Source organism: Staurois parvus, unplaced genomic scaffold, assembly GCF_062004578.1.
Source record: "Staurois parvus isolate SC_StPar_1 unplaced genomic scaffold, SC_StPar_1.0 ptg000262l, whole genome shotgun sequence".
Classification (NCBI taxonomy): Eukaryota; Metazoa; Chordata; class Amphibia; order Anura; family Ranidae; genus Staurois; species Staurois parvus.
Window position 1 is genome coordinate 7,150,267 of NW_028318058.1, and position 20,815 is coordinate 7,171,081.

Here is a 20,815-nt window from a genome sequence, read left to right on the forward strand (position 1 = left end):
ATTCTTACTAAAATCCTGGCTTCACGCCTCCACAAATTTTTGGCCCTTTATATTCATGATGATCAGTCAGGATTCATCAGTGGTCGACAAACATCGGACCAAATTCGTCGTACTTTGGCCTTGCTGTCAGCTGTACAATCCAATTGGGACAAATCCTCACAGAGGGAAGTCTTATTGTTATCACTAGATATTCATAAAGCATTTGACAGTTTATCTTGGGACTACTTATTTCAGATGTTGGGTAGGTTAGGGTTTGGCCCTTGTTTCACGACATTAACACATGCTCTATATTCTAACCCTACAGCTCACGTCTCCATTCGCGGATACAAATCAGCTTCCCTGTCTATAGAGCAAGGTACTAGACAGGGATGCCCTCTTTCTCCACTACTATTTGCTTTGGCAATGGAACCACTTGCGATTGCCTTCAGCTCTGATCCCACTATTTCGGGCATCTGCTGCGGTCAATGAGACCATTATTTGCTGATGATGTCCTTATGCATATATCTAATCCTCGAACGTCTTTACCTGGTCTCCTCCACCTGTTTCATCGTTTCTCTGAAGCCTCTGGTCTCACTCTTAATTCCTCTAAAACAATTGCTTTAAATATCTCTGATTCGGAGGTTCAATACCTCCAGGACAATTATGGTTTCCAGTGGGCCTCTCCTTCTCTCCCTTATTTGGCGATTCATCTCACGAACTCTATTTCATCTTTATATAAGACCAATTATCCCCCGCTCTTCAAATGACTCAAAACTGATTTACAGGACTGGGAGGATCTTCCACTATCCTGGTTTGGTAGAATTAGCTCTATTAAGATGACCTTTTTAACGAGACTATCGTACTACTTTAGGACGTTACTGATCATGGTTCCCAAATGGGAATTGTTACTATTACAATCAGCAGTCTATAGATTCATCTGGAAAGGAAAACGTCCTTCTCCCCCCCCCCTTTTTTTTTCTTTTCTCTCCCCTTCCCCCTACCTTCTTTTCTGACCTATCCTGGATCTTTTCTTTTGATTCTTCTATTTTTAATCTTTTTATGGTTTTATTATTGTTGGTAAATATCTATATGGAACTGCCTATGTTTACTGACTGATGGAACATTTGCTACCCTGTGGGGATGGTGTTTCCTGTTTACAATATCATCGACTAATGTTTTCTCACGTGCCTATATATTTTATGAATATGTTTATTCACTCCAACTCACCATGTAGGTGGGCAATGTTTCTATTTCTGTGTATACCAATTTTTCAATAAAAATATTGAAAGATAAAAAACCTGTCCCTGGCTCTGGACAAGTGATTTGTAACTTTCAGTCCTGGTACTCAGAATAGCAAAGCTACAAGTACAACATCTGGCACTATGTACGTTTTGTGATGATTTTTAATCAGGCTGAAGTGGTTCTTTAACAGCACTGCATTTCCACAACAGGTCTGAAATGCCAAGTATAATTTTACACATAGGCTTCCACCATTACTCGACACCAAGAACCATATGAACATCTTTCAGTGGAGAAATAATATCAAGTTGGCCTCTCAGGCCTAAAAATATAATTTAATACATTGTTAAAAATATTACAAGGATTCCTATATTAGAAAAACGGGTCTTACCATATGAAGATCAGCGTAATATGGAGAAGGATCCCATGCAACTAAGGTAACATCTTTATATAATGAGCTGTCTGTAAAGTGATGATTTGGGTTGGTAAGGATCTGCAGATAAAATAGAAGCAAGCTTAAACCATCTGTTTTGTTCAATAGAGAGTCAACATTCACCACTTTAATACCGAGCACTTTTACCCTCTTCCTGCCCAGGCCAATTTTCAGCTTTCAGCGTTCTCACACTTTGAATGACAATTGCCCGGTCATACAACACTGTACCCAAACAAAGTTCTAGTATGAACAAAATGATAAAAACTTACTTTTGGTGGTATTTAATCCCCACTGGGGTTTTTATTTTTTACTAAATTAACTAGAAAACACCACAAATTTTAAAAAACCTCACTTTTCTTTGTTTCTGTTATAAAATTTTGCAAATAAATAATTGTTCTTCACAAATTTAGGCAAATATGTACTCTGCTACATTTATGAAAAAAAACCAAATCAGTGTTTATTATTTAGTCTGCAGGAAAGTAAGAGTCCATAAACTATGGTATATATATGAAAAGCGATCAATCCTGAGGCACTGACGCCAAAAAATGCCAGGACAGTACAGATATCCTTCAAATGACCCCTTTTTGCAAAGTAGACAGTCTGAGGTATTTAATAAGAGGCATGCCAAGTTTTTAGAAGTTGTAATTTTTTTGTCAATTTTATGGAAAGATAAGAAATTTTCACAAATGTATTTATTTATTTATTTTTTACATACTGTCACCAGTGCAGTACAGCATCATCATTTAACTGGTGTGGAGGGTGATTAGGGACACTGACTGGTGACAGTACGAAAAAAAAAATATTTTTTTCAATTTTTTATAGTACTTTTTTTTAAAGATTTTTTTTTCATAATACACTGTGACCAGAGTAGTATAATGTTACCATAGTAACACTGTACTACTTTGGGGAAGTGATCAGTATTTTTTTTTTACACATTATGATTGCTTATAGCAAAGAATTTCTTTGCTATAAGTAAGCATTTAACTGAATGAAATCAATTCATTCAGGTTTTGTTGTGATTAGCTGTGATTGGCCATAGCTAATCACATGACACAGATTGTCTGTGATTGTCCAGTCTGTACATGTGATCACTGTGACCAATCACAGCTAGTGACACAATTGTATATAATGGATGGCATGAAAGAAAGCCATCCATTGTTTACAATTGTCATGTGACTTGCTGTGATTAGTCACAGCAGGTCACATGGCACTGGCAACGGGCCGCTGCACAGATCTGTCATTGGCTGTGTCCGAGGTACACAGCTGGTGACAGATCTTGCCACCGCGCATCCCCACAGGCATGCTCAAGGCGTGATCCGGAAAAGACGTCTAATGACTCCCACCCGGATTGATGAGAGTCGTTATTCTGCTATTGGCCGGGCTGGAACAGGTTAAAGAGCACAAGTGTCAGGAGTCAGCACAGGAGATAACCAGATATATGTAGCCGCGCATAAAAACTGGGACCATGTATATACAGGATGTTTAGCATGATATTTATTTACAGTGAACAATAAACACACCAACAGCAGTAAACATGAAAAAGCATGATACTCAAAATGCAAAAACCTTACAAATAACTAAATATACACATACAGTATATACAATTGAGAAATATGCAAGGCAGGAAAAACCTGGACCAGCAGATGGGAAGGAGGGAAACAAGACCGCGAATGGCGGAACAGGGTACAAGGCAACAGGGTACTGCATACAGGGCAAGATCAAAAGTTAATGGTAACAGAGTCTGGCAGCAACACAGCAAACAGGATACAAGACAGGAGCAGGTCAAAACACTGATGTGCTGTGTGCTAATGGAAGCAGCATTATATGTCCTGCTAGCAGTTGAAACCATTTGGAACTAATTGCTGGAGCCTGCTGACCTCTGAGACATCTGCTGATGGATACTGAAACTACAGTTTTCTACCCAGGAATCCACAGTGCCACCAGCAGGTAAACCAGGTCGTGGCAATAAGCTATGCCAAATCCAAGTGCCTCATTTAGAGGGTACAGTTTAACCTCCAGAAGAGCCATCATTCTTCTCAATAATTTTTGTTACAATAAAGTGAAATAATACACGTTGAACCATTTCAAAACATATTCATAATATACAGTGAGTACAAGGTCTAAAGCATTGGTTATGTATATGGAATATTCCTCATGGGAGTAAAAGCCAAGGTGATGAGATTTCGGTAACACCACAAATATTTACAGGTTTTGAATATGTGGATTATAGTTGTTTCAAGGTGCTGGAAAGGCTTCAAAGCTGTATTTTGTAAAGTGTTACGAAACCCAGGATGCCACATGTACTAGATCTGGTCTCCCACAGTACACAGAACATGGAAATGCAATTATTTTAGTAATTATAAACTACTAAACACCCTTTCTCATCAGCAGTATATAGCAGTCTTGTGACTTCTATCAGTGTCCAGCTAAGCACTGGTTAAATCTTGTAGGAAAAGTTTCCATTCTGCTCTAACTGTCCAAAGAGGCTGCATAACCCCTGACCCTCTGTCTGGACAGTGCCGATTGGCCCTGTTCCAATCCCATGCACCCTTCCAAAGATAAGAAAAAACTCTCTAGCCATACACACTAAACTGAACATGTGCAGAGTGACTCCTAGAGCTCTGTACTATCAGCAGATGGATTGGGGAAAGTAGAAGAAGGGGAGGATCAGAGAAGACAGGATCAAACAGCCTTTTTAGTCAAAATGGAGAATTAACCCCTTAGGTTCCACAGTGAGTATAACAAGCATTCTTTACTGCATATACAAACTATAAGTATAAGAGTCATATTTAAACATGGTAAAGTTAAGTTCTGAGTGAGAGGTTAAATGAAATATATACTGTGCAGGGCAGAAATGGAAAGAAGAGGTTTGGGGTGTGAGAAAAGGGTGGTAGTGTGTGTGTGTGGGGGGGGGGGAGGGGTGGTGAAGATGGTATGAGAAAGTGTATAGGGGGAGGGTTGTGTTCCCCTTGGGACCTGTCTAGTGCATTTTACACATCGATTATTAGATCAATTCAGGGGAACCATATATTTTAGGTTGTTTTATTCTATCATTAAGTAAAGAATTGAGCTTCTTGTTAGTCGTTATTGATGTAAATGTTTATTTCATATGTAGAAAATTGAATAAAGGGTCATTGTGCAATTGTAATTTTCACAGTTAAAAATAAAGTTGTCATTTGTGTTTAGGGAGGCATGCATTCTTAAGGCCAATTAAGGCCCATGGTGGATGTCTTGATCAAGTGAAGATAAAGTAATAATGACGCTGTAGATGCAAATCTAGATTTGCATCAAGGCCTTAGGGCAGGGCAAAGGGATGCATGGCCAGGCATCATAAACACCAGTAATATTTATATGAAGTTAACAAAAATCAGTAAATGATATCCAACACGGCCAGTTATTATACTATATATCCGTAGATCCATCATCTGGAATATCCTTAGTAATCTGTTAGCAGCAACTGATGTAAGAGTCAATGTCCAACCTAGCAAATTATTATTTCATATCTATGGGTACCTTAATTCTACTATATAGAAATATATGTTTATTGTGTTTGAAGCTACTGTACATGAAACAAGGTATTATGCCCAATCAGATGTGAAAAGAAAACACCTTGTCAGCTCTGCATATTACACAGGGACAGTACTCCTTTCTACTTTCAAAATATGGCTTAGAAGTAGTCTTTTTCATGCAAAATTTATTTATTTTGCTAAATGGAGCTTAACATAATTGAAATTTTCTTTATACTTGAGATTATCCCTACTCTCAGATTATAATTAATTCAAATTTATGTTAAGGGGCTTAGGTAACATCTATCTATATCACACATTCCTACTCACTGTACAGTGCATAACAATAAATCTGCGTAGAGGAGACAATAAGAATAAGCTGACATCATGACCGTAGCAAAAGTGTGGAACATGCTTTATTCTTTTTATGGACATGGCATACAAAGGATAACACCTCCAAAAACAGATAAGTCATATAGGGGTCAGTTCCTAGTGAGCTTCCCAAAGGCAATATACCTTTCTGATCAACATATGTAACTGTATGCTGAGCAATATCGATATAAATCTTTGGAAAGATTCTTCATATACACTGCTCAAAAAAATTAAAGGAACATTTTGAAAACACATCAGATCTTAATGGGGAAAAATATGATGCTGGATATCTATACTAATATGGACTGGGTAATGTGTTAGGAACATAAGGATGCTCCATCGTTTGATGGAACTGAAAATTATCAACCTACAGAGGACTGAATTCAAAGTGAAAAATTGATGGAGCAGTCCAGTCCATTGTGCTGAAATTTCATTGCAGCAACTCAAAACGGTACTCAGTAGTTTATATGGCCCCCACGTGCTTGTATGCATGCCTGACAGCGTGGGGGCAAGCTCTTACTGAGACGATGGATGGTGTCCTGGGGTATTTCCTCCCACATCTGGACCAGGGCATCACTGAGCTCCTGGACAGTCTGAGGTGCAACCTGGAGGCATCGGATGGACCGAAACATGATATCCCAGAGGTTTTGTATTGGATTTTGTTCAGGCGAGAGTGGGGGCCATTCAATGGTATCAATTCCTTCATCCTCCAGGAACTGCCTGCATACTCTCACCACATGAGGAAGGGCATTGTCTTACACCAGGAGGAACCCAGGACCCACTGCACCAGCATAGGGTCTGACAATGAGTCCATCCTGATACCTAATGGCAGTCAGGGTGCCATTGTCTAGCCTGTAGAGGTCTGGACGTTCCTCCATGGATATGCCTTCCCAAACCAACACTGGCCCACCACCAAAATGGTCATGCAGAACGATGTTACAGGCAGCATAACATTCTCCATGGCTTCTCCAGACCCTTTCACGTCTGTCACGTGTGCTCAGGGTAAACCTGCTCTCATCTGTGAAAAGCACAGGGTGCCAGGACCTGCCAATTCTGGTGTTCAATGGCAAATGCCAATTGAGCTCTATGGTGCTGTGCAGTGAGCATGGGGCCCACTAGAGGCCATCGAGCCCTCGGGCTACCCTCATAAAGTCTGTTTTTGATTGTTTGGTCAGAGACATTCACACCAGTAGGTCTGCGGGAGGTCATTTTGTAGGGCTCTGGCAGTGCTCATCCTGTTCTGCCTTGCACAAAAGAGCAGATACCGGTCCTGCTGATGAGTTATGGACCTTCTATGGCCCTGTTCAGCTCTCCTAGAGTAACTGCCTGTCTCCTGGAGTCTCCTCCATGCTTTTGAGACTGCTGGGAGACACAGCAAACCTGGCAATGGCATGTACTGATGTGCAATCCTGGAGGAGTTGCACTGCCTGTGCATCCTCTGTAGGGTCAAGGTATCGCCTCATGCTACCAGTAGTGGCATTGACTCTAGCCAAATGCAAAACTAGTTAAAAACAGTCAGAATAGATCAGTAGGGAAAAAAATGTCAGTGGCCTCCAGCTGTAAAACCATTCCTGTTTGGGGGTCATCTCATTGTTGCCCATCTAGTGCACCTGTTGTTAATTCATTAACACCAAAGCAGCTGAAATCGATTAACAACCCCCTCTGCTACTTAACTGACCAGATCAATATCTCAGGATTTTAATTGACTTGATGCTATACTCCGATTAAAAAGTGTTCTTTTAATTGTTTTGAGCAGTGTAATTAAAGTGGAACTAAAACTACCAATTCAATGGCATGACTTGAATAATATCTGTTACATTTACTAGTGTGCTTATGTTAGCTTTCAACTGAACTGTCAAGCCATTAAATGGCTGGTGTTAAAACTCATCACATGTCCAACGCTATGGCAACTGTAGATAAAAGCGAGGTTAAGATAATAGCTTCCTTGTCTGTAGGAGCATTTAGTTCCACTTTAAAAAAGCATCACTGGTAGGCATAGAGAGAGAAGGGTAAAGCGTCACTAAAGGGACAAAGGTAATCCCAGTTTATAAAAGAAGATGCTTTATACTTACCTCTCCAGCTGTCTGTGTGTTTAATCTCTGCTCCGTTTCTGATCCCAGGGTGCTGCAAGTATCCATTTCTGGATGTGTTAACTAAATGCTCCTCTTGACACAGGCTGTGGTTCTTCATACCAGTAAATTTGCAACTACAAGTCATACGAACTGATGGAACTAAATGCTTCTGTTAAAATGGCCACTCCTATTCTAGTATTAAAGATATCAGTTTCACAGGGGCCCTTTGCAAGAAGTATCAGCTAGCAGAAACAAAGACTGATAGGACAACTATATTTCTCAGTACGTTACAGGGGCGGACTGACAACTCATTGGGCCCCCGGGCAATAGGGGATCATGGGGCCCCTGTGTCCTTGCCCAAACTCAAAAAAGCCTATGAAAAAGGTACCAGGGGCATCTCATGGGGCCCCCTACTGACCCCGGGCCCTCGGGCAGTGCCCGAGTTTCCAAATGGTCAGTCCGCCCCTGGTATGTTATGGGAATAAACTGTGTGTGTATGTACATATCATTACTCTAAAACTGTGGTAAGGAGTTACGGGAAAAGTTATTTTGTAGAATTGTTGGATGACTCCTATTGCTAAATCTGTTACTGTGCAAATTACCATGCATGTGATTTTCTGACTCTAAACTGGTACGTGGACTATTAAAAGATAAAATAACGAAACCAACTTTTGCTTCAATATTGACCTTCAGTTCCAAGATTTGCCCTGCACAACTTTTTTCGCCTGCCACTTCCCCTGAGCCCCAGCCTGTCATTGGACAGTGAAGGGAGAACAACACAGTGATGCACTCATCTTAGTCACTCAGGGTCACCAATAGGGGTGATAGGCAGCTCTCTTCTGACCCAATGGGGCCTGCTGCATGTGGACAGCTCAAGGACCTCCATCCTCCCTCAAGGTAAGGCTTTCCACACAAATTCTGGATACAGGAACAGTGTGGATATGACCAGCAGAGTTGTGGAGTATAGAGAGTGCAAAGAAATGGAGGATACAGGAGTACAGACTGTGGGAAATGCAGAGGGTACAGAGAATGGTGCAATGAAAGTACACAGACAGTAGCGGGAATGAATGCAGAAATGCTGAGTGAGGTGTAAAGGGGGGGGGGGGTTTCACAGCGGGGTGTAATGGGAAGGCAGGACGTGCAGAATGCAGGAAAGTAGGGGATGCAGGAGACCTGTGGGATGCAGATTGAGATGTAATGGTGGGAGGCAGAATGGGAGATGCAGGGGGTTCATGAATGTAGCGTACTGGGGGATGCCAGGGGTGCAGAGTGGGGTGTAATGGGGGATGCAGGGAGTGCAGAAAAAAAAGTTGGGAATCCAGAGTAGTGCAAACTGAGTTGGGGGATTCAGGGGTGCAAAATGTCGGTTTGTGGCATTTGTAGGGGGTGCAGAATGTAGCGTATCGGGGTATGCAAAGTACAGATGATACAGGGTGTTGGAGTGCTTAGGATTCATAGTGTTGGAGTAATTGGGATGGGGGGGGGGGGCGGTGGTTCAGGGCATGCAGATCAAGGTGTAAAAGCTGATGCAAATGGTGCAGAGTGTGCAGATTAGTCGGTGCTGTATGGGGCCCCCTGGTGAGAAGGCTGTATAGAGCCCCAATATTTCAAATGGTGGACCCGGAGTCTCCCTTACAAGCAGGAACTAGAATTGTGTCTGCCTACACTCTGTGCATCAATAGAAGCACACAGCCTTGCAGTATTAGATGGCAAGGCACTCCTCCCCGCTTCTTTAAGCTAACAGACTGACTGGAAACTGCACTGTCCACTGTTAACTTTTTCCTGTGAAGACAAAAAGTTCAGGGAAGCAGCACTAACAGAGCAGGAGTCATCAGCACTGAAAGTTGTAAACTGCAAGTGCTGGGGTAAGAACTTAAAATAGTTTACTGAAGAATGTTTATTTTACTGTGCTCAATGTGTTAAGCTAACAAATATGAGAGCTTAATACTACTTTAATGTCACCCTTGACCCTTAAATTAACCCCTAAACTTACCCCAAATCTATTCCTAACCATAATCCTAAATCTTCTTAACACAGTTATAAATCATGATAGTTTTAAACACTACACACAGAATGGCACTAGGAATGATAACTTAAATTAAGGTTAAAAAATGTGATGCAATAAAATCTAGTGCCAATTTATTGATGCAAAATAACCAGTGCTAAAATCTGTTCACCAAAATAAAATGAGTTATAAAAAACCTTTTAATGATGTCTATGCTTCTACCCTAAGTAAAGCTTCATTATAAATAATGGATGTATTTGTCCTACTTAAGGGAGCAATAAATAAGTACTAGAGCATAGCTCATGATTATATGATATATATTAGAATCAAAATTCATCTCCTTGTTAGCAGCCGAGGTAAAAAAAAAAAAAAAATAATTTTTCCATCTGCTAGGGTGTGAGAAGTTGTACTTTAGTAAACGGTAAAAGATATCAGTCAATGTGCAGGAGTACATTAACTTGGTTTATTTAAATGACACCACTGGGTGTCACTGTAGTTTAAAGATGATATATACCTAATATTCCTTATTTTAGGCTTCTAAAAAGATATTTACATAGAAAGATCTTGGAAAACCATCCATGCTGAAAACTAGAAAATTTCTGATTTACATACTTGCAGTTTTGCTAATAATTTCCTTCATGTGTCTAGGTGTATTGGAAAGAATTCAGAAATTATGTATGTTTTGGAAAGAAATATCTAAAATCCAAACATTGCCTGCTTTTAGGCACAGGAAGGGGCTATAAATGGTGCATCCCCTTGTTTAGTAATTAATAAAAAAATATACACATGCAGCACTTTCCTAATATACCAATATAAAAATAATATATATGCCCTGTCCAATTAATATATGCCCTGTCCAATTACTGTCACCAGTCAATATTAAAAAAATGAATGATAACAAAGCATTAAAAAAAATAATTTTTGCAGGTGGTACATATTTGCATTTTTAAATTACATTTTAATCCTCACAGTGGTTTTCAATTACTAGATACAATTTACATTCACTACACTGTTTTAGATCAAAAGTAATATCTTTCTTATTATGTAAGAGACCCAGTGTTACAACAAATTATTTCTTCTCGATGTGAAAAGTAATTTACTTTCCTTTAATTAAAGTAGACTCCTGCAGGTATTAAAAAAAGCAGTTTAAGCGGCAATAATCACCTTTAATCCTGAGATTCCCCCCACAGTACTTTTTTGCCACAATCCATGAAACTGAGGACACACAAATGGGTTATTTACTAAAACTGGAGAGAGCAAAATCTGGTGCAACTCTGCATAGAAACCAATCAGCTTCCAGTTTTTATTGTCAAAGCTTAATTGAACAAGCTGAAGTTAGAAGCTGATTGGTTACTATGCACAGCTGTACCAGATTTTGAGTGCTCCAGTTTTAGTAAATCTACCCCTGTGAGTGCTGGGTGTCATGATCCTGACTACCACGATGCCCCTCTTTAACAGTGAATTGCCACAGACAGTCAATAAACATCAGCACCACTCTCTGCATCATCCAGGACAGCCTACAGCTGAGAAAAGACTGGAAGAAGAGTAAAGCCTGCGCACCACATGGCCTGAAGTCTTCCCAAAATAGTAAGTATATTAAAAAAGCAAGACATACCACAGGGGTGTGAGAGAGCACTGCAGGGCAGGGGGACTCAAGCAGATCTCTTAAAATTAATGGCAAATGCACAAACATCAAGTAACATGGGTTTTTAACGCATACACCTAAAATGAGAAAAGTCTATATTGATTGTATATTGATATAGACATTGATTCTCCCACACTTTGTTTAACACGTACCAAAAATGTACATGGATTTGCATTAAAGAGGTACTTAAATACATTATCAGTGTCTTACCTGAGAGTTTATAATGCGCAAAGTGGTCTTATTTCCAACGTCTTTTTCATAATTGTGTGTTGGTGCAGAATTAAATCGTAACACTGCATCATGGGCATCTAAAATGTAGAATAATTGAAAAGAAAATTTACAGAAATGTAGCACAAATTAACACTGAACAAATTAATCACCAGCTGGAATGAAAAGATATGTGACATTTGTTCAGAACGTAAGAACATTCAGACTTTAGTGAATTGCAAAAATTAAACGCACAATATTGGTAAACAAATCAATGCTGATTTAATTGTTAGCACATCATACCCTTACTATTCTTTTTTTTGGGGGTAGAATGTAATATGCTCTCTTATATCCTCATACATCAACCACATCATAGACACGTTTTTGGATCCTGATCAACAGGAGCGTTGCTAGGATTGTAAAAGACCCGGGACATCTCCAGGCACTCAAACAAGAGCAACCATGTGTCATGACTAATAGTCGATGTGGCCAAATTGTGTTAACAGTAGGAGTGACTTAAAACCTCATAATTAAATAAAGATAATGTCTTCCTGTAGTCATTAAATATGCTTTGGTTACAGTGCCACAAGCAAGAGTCTGACAGACTTGTATAAACCTTATCACAATTGTTTAAAAACTGAAATGCTTTCATTACATATGAATTTGTTCACACTGAAATTTGTCAGAGAGCTACCACTTTCTACAACCCTGGGTTCACACCTAAGCATTTTCTGCAGTGTTTTGCAGTAACGAAGTACAGTCCATTTAACATGATTTCCTATGGGACATGTTCACATCTGCACGTTTTCACCCGGTGCATTTTTTGGAAAGGGTCAGGGACTTTTGAACGTAAAAAGTTGCATTTTTGGTTCTATAGACTTCAATGGAAACGCTGCAGAAAAGCATTTTTGCTGCATTTTTGCTGCGTTTTTGATGCATTTTGAATTTTAAATCTGCCTAGCAACAAGAAAAAAGAATGAAAAAAAAGCAAAACGCATCAAAAATGCAGGTGCAAGTATGCATAACGCAATGCAAAACACAATGCAGAAATGGTTCAAACGCAACCTGCATAGGTGTGAACCTAGCCTAAACCAACCTTGAAGGTGATCTTTATTAAAATAGACAGGGACTGCTTAGCAATCAGTAACTGCTAGTAGATAACGCAAAGTGCTGGGGACAGTTCTAGATGTAGGAGTACATAAAGCACAGACAGTGGTCAGGAGAGTGCAAAATTCTCCCAACATGCAATATTCTTTTCCACTTTACCTTCTCAGAAACCCTCCCCCCAAATAAAATCTAGTACTAATCTGTATTCTCACTCCACATCTATCCCCCAAACACAAATTCGCTTTGCAAGCCAAAATTCTATGCAAACAAAAATGCACAAATCCCCCCCCCCCCCCACTGAAATTCCCACTCCCAGCAAAATCCCCCCCAAAAAAGTCTCTCCCACCCCCCTTCCTTGTACAAATTTACCAACCACTTCCCGCTGAAATCTCCACTCCCAGCACAAATCCTCACCCCCACCCCAAAAAAGGCCCCTCCCAGCAAACATTGCCTCCCAACTCAAATTCTCTCTTCTTGCACAAGTTCCTTCCCCCCTACCCAATATCCCTCCTTTAAGACAAAAAAGATTCACCCTCCCAGCACAAATCCCCTCTGCAAGCCAAAATTACTGCAAACAAAAATGCACAAATCCCCCCCCCCCCTTCCTTGTACAAATTTACCAACCACTTCCAGCTGAAATCTCCACTCCCAGCACAAATTCCCCCCCACCCCCCATCCCAAAAAAAGTCTCCCCTCCCAGCAGAAATTCGCTCCCAACTCAAATTATTTCTTCTTGTACAGGTTCCTTCCCCCTTACCCAAGATCTCTCCTTTAAGACAAAAAAGATTCACCTTCCCAGCACAAATCCCCTCTGCAAGCCAAAATTCTCTGCAAACAATAATGCACAAATACCCTCTATACAAATTTACCCCCCCCTCCACTTCCTGCTGAAATCCCGACTCCCAGCACCCCCCCCCCCCTCCACAAAGTCTCCCTTCTCAGCAAACATTCCCTCCCAACTCATATTCTCTCTCTCATGTCCCTCTCCCCCCACCAAAGATCCCTCCTTCAAGACAAAAGAAATCCCCCCTCCCAGCACAAATATCCTCTTCCAGCACAAATCCTTCTCCCGAAAATTACCCCTCCCAGCACAAGCCATCCCCTCACCTACCCGAATCCTCCTTTCAAGCATATATCATCGCTTTCCCAATCACTCAGACAAGCACAAATCTCCTCCCATATCACTTCTCCAAACACAAATCCCCCCCGGCACAAATATGTTACCATCCTATTGTGTACTGTTTGTTGGGAATACATAACTATTGGAATATTAGCATGTTCATAGCCTGGTCACAGTCACACTTTGAGATAGAGTGTTAACAAAATAATTCTAAAATCTCATAAATGTCCAGATTCTGGACTAATTCCTATTCCATTCTACAATTTACTTCCACAGGTCTATATGCTCATACAGAATGATTTGAGAGGTGTCACTTGCAATCAGATTACAAAGCAGCCACTTCCTGCAGGTTATTTTCCCTACTTGCATACCTCATTTCCAAAGATGGTATTTTATTTTGTACAACATAAGTTTGGTTAAAACATAGCAGACAAGGATTATTTGACACTAACTCAGCCAGACATAGCATGGAAGAATGAGGTTTGCTCATAGCAAGAAATAAATAAAAAGGCTATCAAACTTTAGCACATCCAACAAAATAAATGTAATCAGTTTCCCAGCCACTAGTTATTAAACCAAATTGTGGCAATGCTGCTTCATTTCATACTGATAAGACATCCACAGCAAAATGTCCGTCATGTATTCTGTGTGGGATTTCTAGATGTGATATGTTGTACCAATACTTGCCATAGATGGTGGCAGGAAAGCCAAAACTAAACATGATACTTTTTATAGGCTAACAATACATTTTTGTGCACCATCAGACATGGTAATTGATTTACTAAAACTGGAGAGTGTGAGATCTGATGCAGCTCTGCATAGAAACCAATCAGCTTCCAGGTTTTATTGTCAAAGCTTAATTGAACAAGCTGGAGTTAGAAGCTGATTGGCTACCATGCACAGATGCACCAGATTTTGCACTCTCCAGTTTTAGTAAATCTACTCCTCATTCAAACATCTAAAACACTGATGTTCAGGTAATTCATGGACATGAAAGAGCAAAAGCTATATACAGCAGCAGGACCATTACATTAATCACAAAAGAGTATAGTAAGTAAACCAGCATAGGTACGGAACATCCTTTGATCAGAGTAGCATGACCTTTTACAATGGGATACAAAGCTTCACGCTATTTAAATCACATAACAAAGGATTAAAGTGTTACTAAACCACAACAGTAAAATCAGTCTGTATATGCAGTAAAGCATGCTTGATATACTCACCATGGAACCTCAGGGGTTAATGCACTGTAAAAATGCAGTTTGATCTTTGACTTCTCTGATCCTCCCCTTCTTCCAGTGCCCCCATTGTATCTCCTGATAATACATGCATGGAGACACTCTGCACATACTCAGTTTGGTGTGTATTGCTAGAGAGTTTTTTTTTCCTTGGGAGAGTGCACGTGATCAGCACAGGGCCAATCAGCACTGTCCACACAGAGGTCAGGGTTCTTTATCATTCTAAAGCAAAATTAAAACTCTTCCTACAAGCTTTAACCAGTGCTCTGCTGAACACTGATAGAAGTCACAAGACTGCTCTAACTGCTGATGAGAAAAGGTATTTAGCAGTTTATATTTACTAAAAAAATTGCATTTCCATGTTCTGTGTACTGTGGGAGACCAGATATAGTGAATGCAGGGTCCTGGGTTTAGGAACTCTTTAAAGAAAAAATAGCTGTGCAATCTTTTTAATTCAGCTTGCACATGGAGCTCTAGGCTCCTTTTCATGTGCTTTTTCATTTCTTCATATCACTGTGCTGTAAAAAGTCTGTTGTTTACAGGGATCAGTAGCTGAAACATGACTGAATGTCCTATGTAGACACACAAACACACAGGTTAGAACTGTATTATGTGCCCTTTTAGTACTGTACTGGTTTGCCCTACTTGTTTATTGTAAGCCAAGAGTTCAATAAAAACCATAATGAACAAGCATCATCGTAAATCTTCTGTGTTTCTACCTTCTTAACTACCCACTAAATGATACCCTACTGAATCCACTTTAGCATTTTTTAGAATTTAGTTCAGCATTAAATAATATCTTGTTAATCAAAATATACAGTATCAGTATCCAATTTATTTGGCTGACATTTGCATTTAATGCTGAGAATTGCTCATAGTGGGTTAATAAAACCTGCTGTTGATTGTGTATTACACTGAATTGAATTAATTGAAGAAATAGCTTAGTCTATTTTGGAGAATAACTGCCTACACCTGTCAGACTGCAGTTTAGATTCAGAGAAAGGCATCTGCAGTTATTTCTAATCTTCTAAACTTCCAATTTATACTTTTTCTACTACAGTAAATAAAAGCCTAGGAATAGTGAATATTAATGGATAAAGCAGAACTAAAGTATTTTTTAACGCAAACACTGAAATTGCAGGTTATAAATTGTGCATACATGCATACTTGCAAATCCATGTTACCTTTTGCATTATTCATATTTCATATTATCCATATACCATCTTGCCTAGTGGGAGGTAATGAAGGGATGCCACTATCTGAGGGAATGGATGTAATGAATCCCGTACAGAGAGTTCTCTGTAGAATCTACAGTATTTTAGTTTTTGAGCATGTTCTAACCCCATTCTTACTGTAACTCCTTTTGTCTCTTTATCGGTTACTGTTTACACCTTATGTAGCTGTCAATCAAATGTGAAGGGAGAATACATGCAGGACTTGGAGGGGCTTCATTTTTTGTGCAGTGATGATCTCTGCTTCTTATGTGAATCTCTAGGAGTATAATGACCTCTGAGCTGTGCTACCAACAGAGATGAAACCAAGAGGTCATTGAGAATCCCTGGTTCTGCACTGTACCGTCACAGCAGCTAGAAGACTCAAGAAACAGTTTTGCAAATATGCATGCATGGATTTTAACTTTGGAGAGTTGGAGCCCAGGGTAGGAGCAGCACAGTAGCTAAATGGTTAGCCCTTCTGCCTGGTAGTACTAGGGTCGTTGGTTCAAACCCCAACCATGGCACCACCAGCCTGGAACTTGCATGTTCTCCCTATGCCTGTATGAGTTTCCTCTGGATACTCTGGTTTCCTCCCACCCGTCAAAGACATGTTGGTAGGTAAATTGGCCCTAGTATGTATAAATGTGAGTTAGGGACCTTAGATTGTACACCCCTTGAGGGTTAGGGACTGATATGAATGTACAGTATATATGTAAAGCACTGCATAAATTGACAGCACTATATAAGTTCAAAAGGACAGATAATTTTTGTTTACAAACGATTTTATTGTACAAGAGTAGACAGTAGAACAACAGCACATTTTAAAAGTGATATTGTCAGCAAAAACAAGGCACTTTTGAAAAGTACAATACATAAAGGTATATTAACATAACAAAGAAGATAAGAAAAAAAAGAGGAAGTTACAAGTGCATGAAGTACGTAAACGACAAAATAGGTTAGGTGATACACCTGTCAATAGTACATGCCAGCCAACTTTTACTGGGGATGTTATTAAGCATGTAATAAGTGTCTGCAATCTCTCCATGACTCCCATTTTTTATCGTATAAGTGCAGCTTATCCAGTAGGGTATAATGAATGCGTTCCATAAGCATTACAGTGTCAATTCTGTGTAAAACGGAGTCTAAGGGTACAACATTGGACCTCCAATGTAGGGCAATAGACCATAAAGTGGCAATACATAATGTGTGTATCAATCTCAGATTGGCATCAGAGACCCCTGGGATATGGGCCCCCAACAAACAGGTCTGCATGGACAATCGTATCGGGGCGCCCGACAATAAGGTAGCGACCTCAGAAATCCTACGCCAGATCAAAGATACGGTCGGGCAATCCCAAAATATATGAACCAAAGTACCCGTGCAGTCACAGCCCCGAAAACATAGAGGGGACGTTTGTGGAAACAGTACATGTAGTCTTGACGGGGTATAATACCATCTGGTTAGAACTTTAAGGGCCGTCTCACGAACCGAAAGAGATCTAGAGCTCTTGCATATATTATCCACCATGGAATCCCAATCCTCATCCGAAAAAGTGACGCCACAATCCTCCTCCCATTTTCGTCTGTACAAAGGGGGAGCATGAAAAAGACAGATCAAAAATTGGTGATAAAGATTTGAGATAAGACCCCTACCCCTGGGAGAGTCACGGCTGACACGTTCAAAAAAGGAAATCGGAGAGGATGGGGCAAGGCCAAAGTGCGCTTTAAAAAAGTGCCTAATCTGTCTATAACGAAGGTACTCGCGAAGAGGAACATCAAACACCACGCGCAGCATATCAAAGGTAATATAAGATCCTCCTCTTTGGAAATCAGACAATCTGATAAAAGATCGATCATACCACCAACGAAACATATGAGGGGAAGAAAAGGCTACAACAAAAGTAGGATCCCCAAAAAATGACACACCTGGGGGAATAGAAGAGATTAAACCCAATTTAGATTTGTGTTTGGACCAAAGCGTCAGTGAGTGAGTCACTATGGAGTTATGAAAAACAGTCGATCGGGGGGAGATGTTAGACCATAAAATTCCCGGTAAATAAAAAGGGCGTATCGACTGAGACTCAAACTTGATCCACGGGATTTGAGAGTTAATAGTAGCCCATTGTGACAATTGCGCAAAGCGAGCCGAGAGATAATATAGCCAAAAGTTAGGAAGACCGAGACCTCCCGACCGTTGTGAGCGATACAAAATGGATGAGGCAAAACGTGGATGCTTATTTCCCCAAATAAAATTATTAATAGTCCGCTGAAAATGATCCAAAAAGGTTTTTGAGACCGGAACTGGAAGTGCTCTAAAAAGATAAAGCAATTTGGGCAAAATATTCATTTTAACCGCCGTGACTCTACCCAGAAAGGAGATATGATAACCGTGCCAGATCTTCAGTAGAGTAGAGAGACGCGATACACATGGTGGATAATTAGCCGCAAATATATCCGAGTATCTGGGAGTGAGGTTAATCCCCAGATAGGATATCCTGTCCTTGACCCAGCGAAATGGGAAAGAACTACGGAGAGATGCACTTAGGGAGTCAGGAACATTAACAGGCATGACCACAGATTTGGTAAAATTAACGGTGAGACCTGACACTTTGGCAAAATCGTTCAATACAGCACACAAGTTAGGTAAAGAAGTCAACGGGTTAGTAATAAAAAGCATAACATCATCAGCATACATGCTCAATTTAAAATGTGAAACTAATAATGAATAGCCAGAAATATCCGAATGTGATTTAATCGCCAATGCCAAAGGTTCCAACACCAGCGCAAATAAAAGGGGTGAAAGAGGACAGCCCTGGCGGGTACCTCTACCCAATGTAAAGAAGTCAGAGTTACAGCCAGGAAGCCTAATTCTCGTTTTAGGAGAGTCATACAGGGCATGTATGCCTGCCAAAAACCCCTCACTAAAGCCCATTTTCTGTAGCAAGGAGAACAAGTAGGGCCAAAGAACACTATCAAAGGCCTTGTTTATATCCAAACTCAACAACAGAACCTCTTTGGAATGTAAATTGGCATCTTGAATAACATTTAGAGTGAGACGAATGTTATCTGTAATAAATCTGTCGGGAATAAAACCCGACTGGTCTGGAGAGACCAAAGAGGAGATGATAGGGGCCAACCGGTCCGCCAAAATACGGCTAAATATCTTTAGATCATTATTCATGACTGAGATTGGTCTATAGTTTTGTGGCAAACAGTGGTCCTTCTGTGGCTTGGGTATTAGAGACATGTTAGCCAATAACATCTCCCCAGGGAACTTACCCCCCTGCAAAACATCATTAAATAAAGTTATCAAGTATGGAGCCAATGTAGAGGCAAAATGTTTATAATAGCTAGCGGTAAATCCGTCAGGACCCGGCGCAGTAGAGCGCTTGAGCGCGCCTATCGCACATGTTATTTCCTCTAAAGTACAGGGGGCATTAAGAGTGACAATCTGAGAGGGTGTAAGGGCAGGGAGGGGTATAGAGTCCAGCCAAGAGTCCGACAGAGGGACAGATTCCGACTGCGGAGGAGCTAGTAGTTTTGAATAAAAATGTTCGAAAATACCCAAGACTTCCTGAGGTAGAGATGAGATAGCACCCGAATTTGTGCGTAATTTATACACGTGTGGGGGGCGCAGAGAGTGGTTCAACTTCCTTGCGAACATGGTAGATGCCGAGTTACTATGTAATAGGAATGAGGCCTTCGACCAGCGAAGGGCCTTTTCAGTTTTTTGGGAAAGCAGGGCATTCAGTTCCAAGCGCTTTTGGGACAGTAGCTGTTTATTAAGCAGAGATGGATTAGCGACATGGCTTCTATAGTGTGCTTCTAATTCTCGGGTTAGAAGTAGTATTTGCTGCCAACGTTTTCTATTTCTGGATGAGGCCATGGAGATAAGTCGGCCTCGTAGGACCGCCTTGTGGGCTACCCAGAGTGTGGCTGGGGAAATATCAGGGGTTAAATTAGATTGAAAATATTCCTGAATAGATGTAACCACTTCCTGGCGAGAGTCGATATCGGTTAGCATAGAATCATTAAGTCTCCAAGAGAAAGGAGTAGGTGCCAATCCCACAAATGTGATAGATAAGGCCACAATACTGTGATCCGACCAGGGGCTCAAATGAATGCAAGCTACCTTAGAATTAGCTAGTAAAATTGGGGTACAATATATATAGTCTAATCTAGCATAAGAGTCATGTGGATGGGAATAAAATGTGTAATCCCTGGCTCCAGTGTTGTGCGCTCTCCAGGCATCCACCAACTGGAGGGTATCTAATTTCTTAGTAAGGGATTTTGAGAAAGCCTGGGAAGAATGCGAGGGGGAACTACGGTCCAAAAGAGGATTTGCCACCAGATTAAAATCCCCACCCACCAAGAGATGAGGGGACAAAAACCTATCCAGAGTACCAAAAAATTTTGAAAAAAAGGTAGCTTGAGCTGAATTCGGTGCATATACATTAGCAATAGTAAGTTCTCGACCTGAAAGGGTGCCTTTAAGAATGATAAACCTACTGTCCGGATCACGATACACATGTTGAACCTCAAAGGGGAATGAATTATGTAGAAAGATGGCTACGCCCCTACTCTTGGAGGAATGCAGGGTATAATACCCCTGCCTATAAGATCTATGAAAATATGTCGGGTGTTTTGCAGCTGCAAAATGTGTTTCCTGTAATAAGATA

At 40.5% G+C, this 20,815-nt stretch overlaps 1 protein-coding gene across 1 annotated transcript in view; it reads right to left on the reverse strand.

Moving 5' to 3' along the window:
• The window catches only part of ST6GAL2 (ST6 beta-galactoside alpha-2,6-sialyltransferase 2), a 219,174-nt gene that overhangs the window by 35,054 nt on the left and 163,305 nt on the right, over positions 1 to 20,815 (reverse strand). The window contains exons 4-5 of the mRNA XM_089681273.1: positions 11,462 to 11,559; positions 1,610 to 1,711 (exon numbers count right to left, since the gene is read on the reverse strand). Of these exons, the coding sequence (XP_089537399.1) occupies positions 1,610 to 1,711; positions 11,462 to 11,559 (200 nt within the window). The remainder of the gene's footprint in view (positions 1 to 1,609; positions 1,712 to 11,461; positions 11,560 to 20,815) is intronic.